The 19,382-nt window shown below is 37.8% G+C and overlaps 1 protein-coding gene across 1 annotated transcript; it reads right to left on the reverse strand.

Moving 5' to 3' along the window:
- Window positions 1–1,544: 1,544 nt before the first annotated feature.
- Window positions 1,545–14,350, reverse strand: LOC134596534 (transcription factor Sp5-like). The gene is made up of 2 exons (XM_063444775.1): window positions 14,319–14,350; window positions 1,545–2,805 (listed from the first exon to the last, which is right to left on the reverse strand). The coding sequence occupies exons 1-2, from the start codon at window positions 14,328–14,330 to the stop codon at window positions 1,828–1,830; spliced, it is 990 nt and encodes a 329-aa protein (XP_063300845.1). The 5' UTR covers window positions 14,331–14,350; the 3' UTR covers window positions 1,545–1,827.
- Between the last annotated feature and the right edge of the window lie 5,032 nt (window positions 14,351–19,382).

Here is a 19,382-nt window from a genome sequence, read left to right on the forward strand (position 1 = left end):
TATATACTTATACAAATTAGACTCCCCAAGGTATTCCACTAAGAGCATTTTTACATTGTGTGTGTGTGTGTGTATGTATGATACAGAGGACCGGATATTTTAATTTCCTTTTTTAATTTTTCACATGTACAGCTACTTTTTTTTTTTTATGTACAAACCAACACAACCTTGTGTATTTAATGATGCAGTGATTTACAAAGAAAAATGCCATCACATCAAATCAGCAATATACACATTAACCTGGGAGTTTATTCATTCAAAGGTGAGTTGTCATCAACTTGATTGCAACAAAATTTGATCTTTTTTGGACACCTTTGAGGGCAAAGGTGTCCAAAAAAATGTAATCTTCAGGTTAGTATGGATTCCCAACCCCTACGACGCTTTGCTATTCTTAAGCTAGCAAATCAAGATGCACGTTTTAAATTAGGTGGAGTCTACATTTTGTTGTAGGGAATATTATATAAGAGAAAAATATGATTGGGCAGGCCTGAACTAACAGTCTGTGTTGAGAGGGCATGAAGTTTATATAGGGAAGCATTGTTCTGTTATCATTCATGGTTGACGGATTTGTTTGTATACAGTCATCTACGCAGGAATATAGAATAATGGATGCCGAATACGTTAAAATTGTTTGGTGTTCACCAATAAAAATAGATTGAGCTTTTTGGGGTACAACAGTTTACAAATTAATAAACGGATTAAGATTAAATCAGACAAAAATTGGAATACCTTGGGCAAGAACAGCTGTGTTCATTTTGATATTCTTTGCTTCCACAGTCCAGAAGCAAGGTTACTTTAAAAATCTTCTACCATAGGAACTCATTTTAGTTACTGGTTAGAATGTTTCGATGTTTCAGTGGTACCCTGGCCATACTATTCATTTCATATAAAAATGTATAGTTTATATGGAATGGTATAATCCAAATTTGGGGGAGATGTAACATCCAAGGTTATTCTGCTGTTGTCTGGCTTCTCACCATTTGTGTAAAGACATTATAGACAATTGACATGAACAAAAACTTTAGAGTAGTCTGCAAATGCACAGACTGGTTTGGCAAATGTTCTTTATATGAACGATATGGCTGCAAACATTCATGTTATGCCCAATTTATACCCTCTTAAAAGCTTATGTGGCATTTGCTTCCCTGATATTCCTGATTTTTATGGGTTTTTTTTTTTTAAATAAGGAGAAATAAAAAAATATATATAAATATTTTCTTCATGCCTTCTACTCCCAATGTGATATTACTTTCATTTTGTCAGAGAGGTTGGAATGTGCATACAATTGTAACTCAATATTGCACCTGACCAACATTTCCCCATCACAAAACACTCAAGTTCAGCACATTAAGCATTGCATAAGTATCACGAAGAACATGCAGTACTTTGTGAAATTTACTTAAATTAACACTAAGCACCATAAAACACTACAGTGTGCTGTAGTGGTTATGGTGCTCAGAGTATCAGAGTACCCTGGTACCCCCCCATTATAAGTAGTCAATCTGTTTTAGAGTAGTTTGCCTTCTTACAAGGGGTTTGCTGGGTACTGCTTCCCACCTCCACTGCAGCCAGCATCGAGCCAGATGTTCTGTGTGAGTTAAGCCCAGCTCAGGAGAGGTAAGGAAAACTCTTATGTTATAAAATGGTTAACTACTGACAATGATGGAGCGGGGCAGGACACTTATAGATAATACGATTTCCTCCAAATTCAGAAAGCAAGTTAATGTCCCAACTTATTATATTTTATAAATAACCAAATTAAAGTGTTCATTAGAGTTTAGCTCTGCTTGAAAAGTCAAGGTTTGAAGTGTATATTTTGAAGCAAGTTTACTCTTGTTTAATGTTTTCAAGGGAAGGTGCTGGACATTTCAGTTTTTTGTTCTGGTGAGTTTTGGTATGTTTTGAAAGGTGGTCACTCCTCATAAACCTCTTCCCACATTCTTGGCAGCCAAAACGCTTCTCTCCTGTATGCGTCCGTAGATGCCTTTGTAATTCATCAGACCTGGTGAAACTCTTTCCACAGAAAACCCAGTTGCAAACAAAAGGTCTCTCCCCAGCATGCCAACGCAAGTGGGCTTTCAGGTGAGAGGTCTTTCCATAGAGCTTCCCACAGCCAGGAAGATGGCAAACATGAAGCTTCTTTTGCCCAGGTTCTTCATGGTTAGAGCCATCCTGGCAATTTGGGCACTTACATCTTCTACAGCGCCTGGTTGGTCCTAGTAGTGTTTTCGAGGTGCTCTGGAGAAGTGCTGCAAGCTGGGGCTGTGGCCCTACCACCAATGGACTCGCCAAATGGAAAGAATGAATATTATTAGGATTTACCTGCTGTAAACTCCACCATGTTTGGTCTTCCATGTGTGCAGAGGTCAAGTGCCTTTGTGTAAAGGTGGCTGGACCTTGCATAAAACCTGAGAATTCCTGAGCCACAGTATTTGGGTCCTGAAAGTGGTATGTAGTATTAGACCCCATCTGTGGAGCCAGCACCTTAACGGGGGACAAATCAAAAGAATAAACAGTTGGATCCGCTGGAGGAGTTAGTGGGAGCTCATTGGAACCTATAGCTTGCATGTGTCCAGAATATTGTACTTTAGGAACTTCAAATGTCACATTGTGAGAGCCCATGCCTGGGTTTGCAGCTATCTCATTGCTCCAGAGCTGAAACATGGCAGCGGATTCTTCAGCAGTGTCAGATGAGAGATAGGAGTACTCTTGATGGTTTGGTCTGGATGGAGTAGAAGTCCAAGAGTCTACAGAAATGAGGGTTGTAAATGATCCTCGGTCTGGAGATGACCTGGGACTTGTATCCTAAAATAAGACAAGCAAAATAACTTACTAAGCACATAGCATAAAACCAGCAGAATTTAGATTTGTGTAAACAAACATACCTGTTATAATGCTAACAATCTGCATTCATGTTAAAGGCTATTCCCCCCACAAATAGCAGCCCATACTTTGTAGAAATAGACAGCCAACTGTTATTGAAATTCCAGTATTCTTAACCAGGTATTCATCACATTTCAATGATAAAAGATGCAAAGTTGTAGCAGCTATACAATGGCACTACACTATTGTTTAGATCCCGCCTGATAGAAAAGTAAAACACACCATTGTTTTGCTAGCCCTATGACTACTAACATTAGTAATCACGTATCAGTTTCTATTCGGAGTTGATGCATGGATTACAAATTCAAATGGATAAAAAAAAAAAAAAAAAGGAAAAAAACAATTTACATGTCAGTTTAATTGTACAACACATTATCTTTTGTTTTGCTGGCTTGTTTTCTCTCTTCCTGCTCAAAACAAAGAGAGATGGAAGCAAAAAACATGTTATTTATTGCCTTGCTACAGTCACTACTTGTAAGTGGTATATAACCACAACCATGAAATAAGTGTAAAACCAATTGACTAAATCAACGTCTTAGAGCCAAACGAGTGATACATTGCAGTATTTTACTGGTTCGCTGGCAATGAACGATTATATACTAATGAGGACCATAGCTATTTTGCAATCTTACAAGACATTACTTATGGTATTATTTAAAAAGCACATTGTAGTAAAGCATGTGTTGTGTTTAAACAATGCCACCAAGGGCTTTTGCAGGCACCATAAATTATTTATGGGTTTATTGATGTCATCAGTAGCCCTCAATTGGCCGACTCCCATTAATCTTAGGCAGGCCATAAAGTATATGAATCCTAGCAGGGTTTGAGACACCATGCAATATACAATTTTATTGCATGGTGTGAGGTATCAAACAAACATTGTGTGCAAATGTGTGTTACAACTGTGGTGAGAGCAAAAACATAAAACTTCACATTGATATAAATTTACTATTGTGCATCAGCTACTTATTTTAATTCATATCTTGGCAAAATTTCTCAAAGTCTGACTTAAGATATGAAGTTGATGAGTGTATATAAATATTTTTACACACACACACACACACAAAACCGTGAAGCGTGTATTATGGAACATGGGGAATTCTGGAAACATTATAAACCAAAAAGCAAATGGTAAGGGTGGCATATGGATGCATATTAAACCATTGAATAACATTTTGTCCCCAAAGACACACATCACAAATGTGTATCTTGTTATTAGACATTTTTTTTTTTTTTTAAAGTAAATATTTTTATTGAACAGCTGGGATGCCAGAGAGATTTTCCCCTGCAATTCCTGCTGCCATAAAATGCTACATTCATAATGGACACACACTCACTCATGATTTCTACTTGTTACAACACTAGCACATACATGGCCAGGTCTGCCCATGATTGATAGGAGCCACTTTCCTAGGCATCAGTTGTGATTTACGTTTATTGGCTTCTATTGAGAAGCATAACATGAATGTCCTGGTGCTGCAGTTACATTCACTCACACCGCTATGTACAGTTTTGTAGGATATGAAAACAATTGCGGTCATCAGTTAGGATAGATAGATAGATATTCCGAGAGAGCTAAATTGGATTATTAATAATTTTTGTATACCTTACTAGAGCCATAGAAAACAGAGCATTACATGTAAAAAAACCTCTGCAACACTGTTTTCAATATGCAACGGTTTGCGTACTTAAAACTCCGAATTTACACTATCCTTTTAGCTCAGGATATTATTTATGTGCCTTTGACACAAACATTTGTCACAAAAGGCTAGTGATCTCGAGCGGTTTTTGGTTTATTTTTAAAGAGGTTTTTATATTAGGGAACTGCAGAAAGGAAGTAGACTGATTAATGAATTGTACAAAGCTGAAATTTAAATGGTAAAATACAGGCTAAAATTCCTAATATGGGGCTAAAGCATACATTTTCCAGATTAGTTGTTTTATTCTGAATGGTGCCATTCGGATTTCAAACACCACATTTTCATTTCTAAGGCAAATTTGGTTAAAAAATAAATAAAATAAAAAATCTCAATGTATCCTTCCTGGTAAAATATCTTATAAACAAGATGAATATTTGTAGAGATTGAAGACCTAGCTATGTATGTGGCACGTTGTAATGGCCAGGGGAAACCCAGCAGGGCACGCAACAAGTGTTAATTGTACAAAAAGGAGATTTAGCAGGGCACACAACACATTGTAAAGGTAGAAATACAGAGACCTAGGTGGGCTTGCATTACACTTATAAATGAACAAAAAATCAATCATTTGTGAACAGCTATGCTGATTTTAACCAGAGTAATTATCCAGACATTTGTGTTACTTACCTTAAAATAGTTTTGAAATATCTTCCCTCTGTGTAGGACTACAGACGCCATGAGATTTCCTCCAGTCAATGAAACAGGTTACACGATCATTGTATGGTCATTGGGAGAAGCATGGGCTGCAGGTATTGTGGATACACAGAGACAGTAGTTGTTCCCCCAGCTCAATGCAAAGCTCCTATTCACTGTTTGATCCTTCACTGTGCAAACTTTTTTTTTTCCGGCTGCCCAACAGCCAATCAGGAGTGTGCACTGGGATTGTCTTTGAAGTTAGGAAGCGAACCAATCATTAAAATAGATTGAACCATTTTCAAAGTGGGGTCTTCTTGGATCTTCCTTTAAATGCACAGACCCCCTGCTGGGGTTGCCTGTTATGTATGCATAGGGATGAGTCTGCTATCACACTCTATGCAGAGGTTATGTAGAAGAACTACTTTTTTCTTGTAAAGGAACTTGAAAATATAGGGCAGTTTCATAAGAGTGTTTTTAATGGGTTATTTCATGTTTGGGCAAAGTGCTCCTGATGTGGCAGGGTTACATTGAGACTGTGTAGTTTAGTCTGGGAGATTGTTAGATATGGATTATGTAATACTTGATTTAGGCATTCACAAGATCTTGCAATGATAGGGTTAAAGGAGTCTAGCTAATTCAGTCAAAGTAGTTAAATTACAGCATTTTCACAGCTAAAAAAAATCTGGAGCAGATGCTAACCTTGGCACTGATAGTGTGAGTAACATGGGAATGTAGATCACAGTTATATGCATTGCCAAGGCTAGCTCTCACTGATTTACAGACTGATGACACCCATATACACTTCGATTGACACAGAGTTCTCTTCAATTGTAGCGAACTCAAATCTGAAAGGAAATATAATGCTAAAATAGCCTTACTGCTACTATAAAAAATGGGGGGAAAAATATATATATATATAATTTTTTTTCAGGTCAGGTATTGTCTAATGTTGGTATTATGATTTTACTCTCGGGGGTATACTTACTAAATATTAAATTGTGAATTGAAAATCAAATGGCAAGATTTTGGCTAAAATAATAATAATAATAATAATAATAAAAAAGCCAAGTTTGCAGTTTAGTGGGGAAACCCCTCCCCCCCCCCCCCCCCCCAAAAAAAAAATAAAAATAAACCAACCTTTTTTTATTTATTTATTTTTTTACTAAATTGGAAATGGTTGATTGAGATTTGAGAATGGATTTTGAATAATGTATCACAAAATATTTGTATTTAAGAAATTTTGGCCTAAACTTTGAAGTTCATTTGACAATTCCATAAAGCTAAGTGAAGAATCTAAATCATTATCTCCCGCCTAAATATAGACATCCACTGAAAATGTAAAAAGAAAAATAGGTCTACAAAATCAACAAGCTTGGGATTGAATTTTCAATTTACACCTCTGGCATTTTAGGGGCCAATTTAATTGGTGCTGTGGTTTCACCAATCACATGTACTATTAGTGTCCCATGAAAATGCTGGATATATTAAGTCTGAACTTACTGTATTTTAGGAGAGGTCAGGGAAGAAATTATCTTGGCCAGATATCTTTTAAGAACACGCAAGGTCATTCACTAAACACCAGACTTTGTCCTTATGGACAAAATCCAATGGAAATGGCCGAATTCCAACTGCGTTCACAGACTTACTAAAGCCAAACTCAGGCATCATTTAGTCGCCTGACCGTTTCTGTAAAATCCATTCAGAAGAGTTTTGAAGAAAAAAATAAAAATTAAAATAAATCCGTAATATCTACATCGGAATCAATTTAAAGTGCAGATGTTGGAGATTTATCAACGATCGCGTGGCGGCCGTAAATAAACCAAATGGATCCGGTCGGATGCAAGTTTGCAATTGAAAATGATAATTTACTTGTTTTTTCTAAGGGAATTATAATTTGAAGAACTATCGAGCTTTCAGCAGTAGCAGCCAGTGGACAAATCGTTAAAGACACTCGGCTGCATGAGGGTTAATTATGTGGCAGCTAGTCAGCCACCACATGAAAAAAAGTAAATAAACAATCAATCCTTTGTGGGTCAATATTTACTATACCAGCAGTATTTTACCTCCATCCTGATTTGTAGATTCAGCTATCATACCTAAGGGGACAGAAGGGGAGGCAGGCCAGCAACTACATATACTGGTCCCAGCCCAGACATGGTCACTACGCTACGCAACCTTATTGCTTTAACCATATTCTCTTCTCTTTACCTTTAATATAAAAAAATGTGCAAGAACTTCCAAATACCCCAATAGTTGACTTTTGTTGATATGTTATGTTATGCATGAGGAATGCCGTTGGGGTACCTTGTGCCTGTTTGTATACCTATAATTGCAATGCAAAAATACTAAATAAAAAAAAAAAAAATTAATTAAAGTTCCTACCTAATCCTCCTCACCCTAATAACAGTGTGAGAGGTGCCAATAAATCATAAAAAAAACAGTTACAAATATGTATACATATTTACCACCAGATGTCTTCTTTCTCTAATTGTTAGGTTCTTCAGACCTAAAAAAAAAGGAAACTTAACCTGCTCGCAAAAAAAAAAAAGGATCTTCACCCATGGAGGGCTCACCACAGAATGAGCGCCGCTAGCTGGGAAAGCCCTTAAAAAGGCTTTTCCATCCTATCTCAGCTATCACAAAGTGTTAAAAAATTTCCCATGTTTTACAATAAAAGCAAGAGCACTGATTGGCTTGCTGGCTTTTTTTAAATTTTAACTAATGGCATCCGTTATTTTGGATTTTAATAAGGCTTTTTTGGTACTGAAAAACAAAAAAGATTAGAACAAGTTGGCTTTTAAAAATGTTTCTTTTTTTGAGGAGGTGGATAATGGCATATCCCCATTTTAAAATTATTAAGGACCCCACACGCTTCCTATGAACTGGTGTGAGGACATGATGTCCCCTCTTTATTATTAATATTAGGACTCCAACCGATCACCCATGGGTGGGGCCTGTGGGGGACACAAGTTCCCCCATCACACATGGGTGGGAGCTGGGGACACACTAGGTCCTCCTCCTTTTGTTAGTACTAGGGACCAATACTTTGCCAATTGGTGGGGGGCAGTGGGCAGTAGGTCCTCCCCCATTAAAATTAGCATAGCCCGCTGCTTGTGATGCCAGCAGGCAAATAGTTCTGTTTTTTTTTTTTTTTTTTTTTTTTTTTTTACTTGGACCGGGTTTGAAGCCTTCCGGCCCAGACTTAAAGGAACACTCCAGGCACCATAACTTATACATGAAGTTGTTAGGGTGCCAAGAGGCCTCAGGTGCACTCTTACCTTGTTCTTGAATGGTTTAACCCCAAGGTTGCCTCCAGCGCTGACTTGAACTAATCCCAGGCAGAGGTAAGCTGACGCTCTCAGCCAATTAGTGACTCCCCATTCACAAAACTGGCATGAAAAAGGTACATGCCCGGTGGGAATTGAGATCGGAGCTGGAGGCAAATTTGCGGTTAAACCTTTCCAGAATGGTTTAATCCTTTGAAGAGTGCATCTGGGGGCTTCATGGTACCATAACAATTTATTTAGATTAAGCTGTTATAGTGCCTAAAGTATCCCATTCATACATTCACTCTGGATTTCAGCCTTCCCGCAGTTTGTGGTCTGGCTGAAATCAATAAAAAATTGTCTGGATTTTGCAGTCTTTAGTGAATAACCCAGTAAGTATTTTTTTTTTTTTGTTTGTTTTTGAAGGGACACTATAGTTACCAAAACAACTACAACTTAATATAGTTCTAGTGTCAGCTGCGTGTCCCTGCAGGCTTTTTAACCCTTTCAGGACCGCTGACGGTTCAGGACCGTCAGCGGTAAAACGTGCGTTTGGACCGCTGACGGTCCTGAACCGTCATAACGGTCTGGGGCTACTTACCTGATCGCCGTCGGTCCCACGGCGGCGATCAGTGCTCCACCCGGTCCAGGGGGGTTGCCTGTCTGCCCGGGCAGTCCCCCCTCGGCAGATCAGGACCCCACGGCCATGTGATCACTCGATCACATGACCGCAATAGGTGTCTGTGTATCTGCCTGCAGGGGGACTGTCTGTGCTGACAGGCAGTCTCCCTGCAAGTGAAAAATCCAAAAAATAAAGTAAAAAAAAAAAAAACAGTGTAAAATCAGTGTAAAAAAAAATAAATAATATGTGTATATATATATATATATATATATATATATATATATATATATATATATGATATATATACATGTATTATATCGATATATAATATATGTATATGTATCATATATATAATGTCATATTAAGTGTATTTTTATATTTATATATACGTATATTAATATAAAAATACACTTATATTTAAATTACACACGAATATATACAATATATATATAATTGCTATATATATGGTATATATATATTATTATAAAATACAAATAATATGTTAATAAAAATAAATAACAAAAAATAAAAATAATTTTTAATAATTATAAAAAAATATTTATATATGCAATTTTATTCTAACAGTATTTTGATATATATATATATATATATATTTATATCAAAATATACTTAGAATGTAATGATATATATCTCTGTATAAATAAATAAATAAAAACAATACGAAATATACATATGTCCATATACATAATTACATAAATAATTTCATAAATATACACGTAGACGTCAAATATATAAATATGTATATATATTAAAATTCTACATGTGTATTTATGTAATATTTTTACCTAATTAAGTAATTTTAATGATTGCAATTTGAGGGACCTGCCTGCCAACCCAGGCCGAAAGTCCAGATAATTTAATTTGCTAGCACTGTGTTTAACCCTGTAACTTTCTATGACACCCTAAAAGCTGTACATGGGGGGTACTGTTTTACTCTGGAGACTTCGCTGAACACAAATATTAGTGTTTCAAAACAGTAAAACATATCACAGTGATGATATTGTCAGTGAAAGTGAAGTTTTTTGCATTTTTCACACACAAACAGCACTTTCACTGAGGATATTATTGCTGTGATACATTTTACTGTTCTGAAACATTAATATTTGTGTTCAGCGAAGTCTCCTGAGTATAACAGTACCCCACATGTAGAGGTTTTATAGTGTTTGTGAAAGTTACAGGGTCAAATATAAGGCTTGATTTTACTTTTTTTTTTTATTGAAATTTGTCGGATTGGTTAGGTTGCCTTTGAGAGCGTATGGTAGCCAAGGAATGAGAATTAGCCCCATGATGGCATACCATTTGCAAAAGAAGACAACCCAAGGTATTGCAAATGGGGTATGTTCAGCCTTTTTTGGTAGCCACTTAGTCACAAACACCGGCCAAAGTTAGCGTTTCTTGCATTTTTAACACACAAACAAATATAAATGCTAACTTTGGCCAGTGTTTGTGACTAAGTGGCTACTAAAAAAAACTGGACATACCCAATTTTGAATACCCTGGGTTGTCTACTTTAAAAAAATATGTACATGTTAGGTGTGTTTCGGGGATTTATGACAGATAACGGTGTTACAAGGTCACTATTGATACATTTAAAATATATATATATTGAAACAGCAATTTCCTACTTGTATTTATAGGCCTATAACTTGCAAAAAAAAAAAGCAATAAAGCATGTAAACACTGGGTGTTTTTAAACTCGGGACAAAATTTTGAATCTATTTAGCAGTTTTTTTCATTAGCTTTTGTAGATAAGTAAAAGATTTTTCAAGTAAAAGTCCAAAAACATGTTTTATTTTAAATTTTTCACCATATTTTATTATTTTTTTTAAATACAATATTGGACATAATACAAATAATGGTATGTAAAGAAAGCCCCTTTTGTCCTGAAAAAAAACAATATATAACTTGTATGGGAACCGTAAATGAGAGAGCGGAAAATTACAGCTAAACACAAACACCACAAAAGTGTTAAAACTGCTCTGGTCCTTAACGTACAAACATCGCAAAAACAGGCCGGTCCTGAAGGGGTTAATGTAAACAGTGTCTTTTCATAGAAAGTGCATTGTTTACATTGCTGCCTAGGGACACCTTCAGTGGCACTGACATTCAGCATCTCCACGCTCTGCGTGGAGGCGCTAAACGTTCCTCATAGAGGAGATGCTGATTTGCGCAGCATGACATTTCTCCTTGTGTGTGCCTTAGCTTCCCAATGCCTTCCTCTTGGAATAAAGGTATATTTTAATCCTTTTTAAGAGGGGTAAGGAGGGCCAACCACCTAAAATGGGTTTTTAACACTATAGGGTCAGGAATACACATTTATATTCCTGACCCGATACTGTTCCTTTAACAAGGAATGCATTTTTAACATTAGAGTGTTCTTATGAAGGCAGGTATCACCATCATTTAACCATCTAATCTCCAATGATACCAGCAATGTAATTTAAAAGAAAGCTGTCACAAACTGCTCTGTAATGCTGCTGCTTTATTATTAATGCATTGTTTGGAATTTTGACAGGTTTGCTTAAAGGGACACTATAGTCACCAGTGTTGATGTATAGATCAAGCCCCTGCAATCTCACTGCTCAATTCCCTCCCACTTAGGAGTTAAATCACTTTCTACAGACAGCCCTAATCACATCTCCCTACATGTGACAAACAACCTTGCTAAACACTTCCTGTAAAGCAGGGCTGTCCAACCTGTGGCCCCCCGGATGTTGCTGAACTACAACTCCCATGGTTCCCTGGCTGTTTCATTGAAAGAATCATGGGAGTTGTAGTTCAGCAACATCTGGGGGGCCGCAGGTTGGACAGGCCTGCTGTAAAGAGTCATCTAATATTTACACTTTCTTTATTGGAAATTCTGTTTAATGTAGAATTGAGAATGTAGCTTGCTAGACCCTGCAGGGGCCTCCTGTATGTGATGAAAATTAAATACATAGAGCGAAAGATGAAATCTTTTAAAATAAGTTACATCTAATTGAAAATGAAACCATGCAGGCTCTGTCAGTCACAGCCAGGGAGGTGTGGCTTGCTCCGCATAGACAAAAACAAAAGTGATTTAACTTCTAAATGGCAAATAATTTAGGAGTGAAACTTCAGGGTAATCTATACACAGGCTATTCATTATGCTAAAGTTGTTTTGGTGACTATAGTGTCCCTTTAAGTGTATACAGACACATCCTGTTCCAGCCTGTCCTTATTCTGTCTCCGATGGTTCATCTGCCTCCTCTCCATTCTCTGTTCCAACCAACTTTTTTTTATATTAAGCCGGATTTCTTATCAGGCAAATTAGGTATCTGCCTACAGTCCCCTATTTACAGCACTTATGTGCTTCTTTGGCATTTAAGTGGGCTGGTTAGCAGAGATATATACAAGGAGCCTTGGCCAGTGTCCTCTGTAATCTAGTCAGCCTGCTATGTTTGGTAGCAGAGCTACAGAAACAGGTATAGAATGTGTCCTAGCTTCTCCTGTGTCTGTGTGAGGCTGGACAGGAAGTGGAAAGGATCATTTCCCGTCTGCCCACTCACATAGGAAATGCTTTACAAGAGGACCACCAAGTGATACATAATGTAAAACAGCTCTTTGAGTTCTTCTGTCTATCATAGAAATAGGAGTACTTTGCAAGATAACCTTGCAAACTCCACATGTAGTACCTTAACCACCATTTTCCCCTAAACACACATTTAAAGGGACACTCCAGGCACCCAGACCACTTCTGCTCATTTGAGTGGTCTGGGTGACAACTCCCACTACCCTTAACCCTGCAAGTGTAATTATTGCAGTTTTTCATAAACTGCAATATTTACATTGCAGGGTTAACTCCACCAGCGTCGCTCAAAACCCCATAGGAAAGCATTGAAATGATTTTTCAATGCTTTCCTATGGGGAGACGTAATGCGCATGCGCGGCATTTCCGCGCATGCGCATTAGGTCTCCTCGGCCGGTGAGCGAGATTAGTCTCGCCCACCGGCCGACGTAATCATTAGGAGGAGCGTCGCGGAGGCGGAGACAGCGGCGAGGGACATCGCCGCTGTCCCAGGTAAGTGACTGAAGGGGTTTTCACCCCTTCAGTAACCGGGGATTGGTGGGTGGGTGGGAGAGGGACCCTCCAGTGCCAGAAAAACGGATCGTTTTTCTGGCACTGGAGTTTCCCTTTAACCCCTGCCAAAACCTAATCAAACAATTTTTTATAACCAAATTATAACCAAATTTAAGCACTCAATGCCTAAACCTGAAACAAAGCTTTCCTTTTAACTCCTGTTAAAAAGTTAAACACACTGTTGTACCTAAACAGTAATTTTAACCGCATTATAACCCAAAATCCAATAATTCTAAACACCCCTTATACCACAACTATAACTCCACTGAAGATTTGTATCCACACCCTCTGAAAACTAACTGACATTAACCCCTCTCTAACCTTAACACACCTTTACCCTAACCACTTACAAAATTATAGTTGATCATTCATACATTACATAGCTTCATATACTCACAAATTCAAACACTACATTGCAAGCAGAAATATTCACATACATACATACATATATAGGTGTGCCTTAGAATTCTCTGCATTCGGCACTTGGCATGTAAATCCAGCCCTGAATTCCAGCACACATGGCTGTTTGTGGTCATTCATCAGCAAAGATAGAACTACTAATCCCTGATAAGCACATAGACATTATTCCCCCACAGATTGTCATCCTACAATGCCTATACAACTACTAAAGATTCTGGGTAGAGATATACACAGTGTTGATAATCTAGGTACTGTAAAAATGTCATCTCGTTGAAGTGCTTATAGTGTTTAAGGTCCCCTGGTGTTGCCCATCTCTTCAGTGTTAAGCCAAATTTGAATGGATTAATGATTAACACAAGTCTCTGGCAGTAATGGGCAGCAGTGATTGAGTTACCTCTCAGCCTATTGCTGGAAAAAAATGAATTAAATGATATATATATATATATACACAAACCATCTAAGTATGTAATCTCTGCCTTGGCCATACCTCGAGCTAGGGTCATGGTGAGGATGTTTTTTGCATCTCATTTTGTATCAAAGCTTTCAAAAATAAGAAATTTGTTTTGGGAAGTATTATATATTGTAAGCACCGGACATTATTCTTAAGGGGGCTGGAGTGCAGGACTGTATATATTGTATGTATTTATACTTGAAACCAAGAGGGCTGCACTCACCTGAACATGCATACTTATAAGAGTGCTGCTGGGGCCAATTCATACAACATATATGAACTATAGTGCAAGGTTAAATAGGGCCCTGGAATGAGGCACCTGTGACAGGGAGGTGTACAAAATCAGGGAGGGAGTTGGCCTGGACTCCCAAATAAATATATATATAAAAAATACAAACAGTGTTGCACTCACTGTAAAAGATGATCACTGCCTGGTGCTTATCTGGCGAAGATATAGAAATGAAGGTAGATAGCACTCCACAGACTTAATCTTCAAATAAAAAAAAAAGTTAATTTTTATATAATTTTAATCTTCAAATACAAAAAAAAAGTTAATTTTTATTTGAAGATTAAGTCCGTGGAGTGCTATCTACCTTCATTTATATATATATATATATATATGTAAATAATACACAAGATCCAGCGCACTCGCTCATCCACTAAACAGCTACTTCAAAGCCCACAGATTTCATTAGGTTCGTTTTTAGAGTAGAACCTGCCAAGAATGGGGTACATTGACGTTGTGTCAGGCTGATGCAATGTAAGATCATATACTGTAACTAAACCCCCATTATTTTTTGCGTAGGTGAGGTGTTTTTAAATAAAACTATTACATTCTGTGAGACATAAAATTTCTGTTTAGTAAATGAGTGAGTGCATATGCCTACCCAGAATCCCTTGAAGTAGTGAGAGCTTTTAAAGTGAGATTTCTGTGGGAAAAGTAAGTCTTATGTCTTGACTGGTGTGTGTATTTGTGTTTAGCAATGTGCCTGTGCTGGCTGAAGTGGCTCTTTACTGCGCTTATGCCATGTAGGACACAAGACCACTAGGGTATGTTTGATATCAAGGCAGTGCAGGAAGAGAGGAAACGACAAGGAGAGGAGATGGTTATATAAGTAAACAGGCTTAAAACTGTCTCAAGTTCAGTCTTTCATTTAAAAAAAAAAAAAAGTGGGACGGAATAAAAGAAAAAAGGGTATTTTACCTTCCAAGTTAACAAAAATATTTTTTTCAATAAATTTAGTTTCACACAATATAATGGTAATTTGCAGAAAGAATAGTAGCCTTCCAGTTTAATAAGTAAAGTAATATAAAGGTATTTGAGCATATTTAAAGTGTCCATTGAAAGGACACTATAGGCACCCGGACCACTTCAGCTCATTAAAGTGGTCTGGATGCAGTGTCCCTATTGCCCTTAGTCCTGCAATGTAAAATTATACAGTTTTAGAGAAACAGTAATGTTTACATTGCAGTACTAAGACAGCCCCTAGTGGCGACTTTTGGTCGCTTAACTGACGCTGGACGTTCTCACACTCTGCATGAGGACATCCAGTGTCTGTTTAATCCCCATAGGAAAGCACTGAAGCAATGCTTTCCTGTTGGGAGGGTCTAATGTGCTCAGCATGCATCAGCGTGCATGCGCGTTAGGTTCCCCCGTCGGATGACATCTGATGATCGGCGAGGGAGATCGGCGCTGGAATCGGGTGAGTACACAAAGTTTTTTTTTTAACCCTTTATTGGCCGGGGTGGCCACGAGGGAGGGGGGAGGCAGTGGTAGCTTTAGTGTTAGGAATACAGGTTTTTATTCCAAACACTATAGTAACCCTTTAAGCCATCCTGAAGCACAAATAAGAAAAATAAATCTGGCAGATCATATGAATGATCATCATTATCAAAACATATCTATCTAAAAATAATTTAGTTTTTGTCCCCATTTCTAAGCCTGTGTACCATTTAGAAAGAAGTTGTATCTTTATATTATCATTATACGTATTACTTAGTGAGTTTTGCTTTGGTTTATTTAGTAGAACTGCAAATACGCTCCTGTGGTTATTTTTTGTGTAATCAGTTTCTAGAGAAGATGCAATTTCTTTACAATAGACACATGCTGCTTGCTGACCTGTACATTATGCTATACCTGTTTTGGATTTTACCAACTGGATGCAGGGTTTATTTGACTTGTAACAATGTATTCACCTTGACAATGTATGATTTGTTACACAGTTACACAAAGCTTAACATTGTATAGTACACAGACCCTCTCATTATAATACAATACTGGGAAAGAAGGCAGTGTAAATAGCAAGTAACAGGCATCTGGGAGATCTTGGGGACATTCAAAATCTTTAATGAGTTCATTCTGAAAGCTATTGAGTTTTTTTGTTTGTTTTGTTTTTTTAGCCCCACTGGTTAAGTTTGCTCATATAAAAAAAAAATTTCAACATATGACAAAATGCACATCAATTAATTCTTAAAGGGATTCTATAGTGTAAGGAATACAATGCTGTTTTCCCCACAGTATAGGTCCCTTCCCTCTGCACCCCCTCTCTTGCGGCCCCGAATGCTGCACAGAAAGGGTTACAAAACCATTTTAACACTTAGTGGATTCCACCGCCAATCTCTCTCGTCATCCTGGGATGGAGGGTTAATGCGTGGCCAGCACCGTGAGAGCCTTAGGCCCTCCCCATAGGAAAACATTGCTTCAGTGCTTTCCTATGTGGATTTTACTGTTTCTGGATGTTCTCATGCAGGACCTGAGGGCTTTTAGCGTCAGTTAAGTGACCAAAAGTTGGTTAGCCAACAGGAAGTGCCCCTAGTGACTGTCTGACATCCACTAGAGGCAGTTACAGTCCTGCAATGTAATCATTGCAGGTTTTTTTTTTTTTTAAGTGGGACTTAGTGGGACTGGGACACTGCACCTAGACCACTTCAATGAGCTGAAGTGGTCTGGGTGCCTAAAGTGGTCCTTTAAGCATATGTATTGCAGCTTATGCATGCATTAATGTTAGATATATTCACTAAACCATGAAAAATTGAAAGGGAATTGTAAATTTCAATAGAAAAAGTGTAATAATTTTTCAAAACAACTATTTTCCCTACCAGCTATTTTGACTTTAAACTTCCAGTCTACACAAATTCATTCCAGGTTATTCCCTAAAGTGTGAATTGTCAGGAGTTCAAATTAAATTCAAAGTGAATTTCCAATATTATTCCAGAATAGCAGAACTGAAACATAGCCGGTTGGTCTACTTCCAATTTGGCTATTTGGTCTAAACTCTGAGATTCACTTAGAATTTCTGACAATTTACACTTTAGTACATAACCCTGATAGTTTAAAAGCTAAACTCACTTGTTTCTTTTCTGTGGGGGAACTGTTTAATGCAGCCAAAATATATTGAGTCTATGAAAGGAAACCAGAAAAGCATACCTTAGTCCAAAAGGGACCTAGGTATACACTTCAAGAGTTGACTCCAAATTGCTGTGTTCACTTTTACGGAGTTAGTTGCAAACAAAAATATAAATGCCATTTTTATAGGTAACATTTTATATTTTGATAAAAGTCTGCAGTGACGCATAGCCAAATAGTCGCCAGGAACTCAAAAGAGTAGATAGTGGCCTTGGTAACAATGTGTATGTTGGCTATTTTAAGTTGGCAAAATCCTATTTTCATGTATTTTCAGTGTTTCAGTCATTTCACATGTGTGTATATTTTTATTGAGCTGACAAATATAAAGCTTATGCACACAAGTGACATTTACCTTTTAAAAATATGGATTATATGTCATATAAAGTTCATTATGCAGTCCTGATTGGATTTAACCCCTTAAGGACACATGACATGTGTGACATGTCATGATTCCCGTTTATTCCAGAAGTTTGGTCCTTAAGGGGTTAAATAAACAATGTGGTGTCATTTGGACTGTAAGTAGCAGATTAAAAGGGAAGAACAGGTGTCTGTGTGAACAGGGCTGGCCCAAGACATTGTGCTGCCTGGTTCCAAGTACGAAATGCTGCCCCCCAACATAAAAAAAACAAAAACATATATGCTTCTGCCTATGAAAAAAATCAGTAACATAAAACAACTTTAAAAACACTAACGCGTTTCTCCTGCAAAGAGATAAAGTCTCTTTGCAGGAGAAACACGTTAGTGCTTTTAAAGCTGTTTTATGTTACTGATTTTTTTGTCTCCAATAAAGATAGCCCATTTATGCTATTGGAGCCTCCAAGCCTATCCTTTTATTCTATTATATTTTATTTTTAAAAATATATAATTCCTTTCAACTCTCTCCAACACCCCCACTGGAGGAATCGATGAGTGGTGGGGATCATACCACCTACGCCTACATATATTGAGCAATATCCCATTTGCTCTTCACCTGTGAGTATACTTCCATCTTTTATCATTTTATTCTGTATCATCCAGAGAGCATTATTTTGTGTTTCTATCCTCTTTTTTTATATATCACCAACTATTGGAAAACCGGCCCACTGCTATTGGAAAGGAGATATACCCTACTACCTCTGGAGACCCCTTTTGAGGACATCCAAGGACCATCTACATATCCATAGACGGCGATTATACCGTCCATGCGCACATATTTGGAACTGAGTATAAGCTCCAGAAAATTGTGCAATTCCTTTCCCTTCATTTACTATCACTTAAGATCCTAACATGATACACTCTATCTGTGTCTTTTTCCTTCCCTCCTCCAACCTTGATGCTTTAACCCCTTAAGGACACATGACGTGTGAAATGTCATGATTCCTTTTTATTCCAGAAGTTTGGTCCTTAAGGGGTTAAAGACACACACACAGGCAAGCTAACTGGCACACAAACACACACTCATCATTCACACACAGGCATAAACACATTCACCGTCACACACACTCCCTCTGACATATACTCACTGATACACACTGCCCTAGCAGCCACCAGGGTTCTTTGCTGGGTCAATTAGCCTTATCCTTCATGCACAGCCATTCATAGAGCACCGGCCGCAGGATTTCACATCATGTATCCCAGCAGCCTTAGCTCTGCTCATTGTGAAAAGCAACTGTCTGCTGTCACTCTTCGCAACTCCCACATCTCGCTACAGCATTCATTTAAAAAATAAAGGCAACAGCAAACCCCAGTCAGTCCCAGGTACAGCCCATCGGGAAATTTCTCAGTATGCCGATGGCCCAATCCGGCACTGCACAGCATGACTGTCAGGAGGATGGAGCTCTGTGCAACCCCGGTCACTTTGCACCCAAAGGCAGCTGCCTGTGCAGGTAAATTAATAGTAAA

The sequence above is a fragment of the Pelobates fuscus genome, chromosome 1 (assembly GCF_036172605.1).
Source record: "Pelobates fuscus isolate aPelFus1 chromosome 1, aPelFus1.pri, whole genome shotgun sequence".
In the NCBI taxonomy this organism is placed as follows: domain Eukaryota; kingdom Metazoa; phylum Chordata; class Amphibia; order Anura; family Pelobatidae; genus Pelobates; species Pelobates fuscus.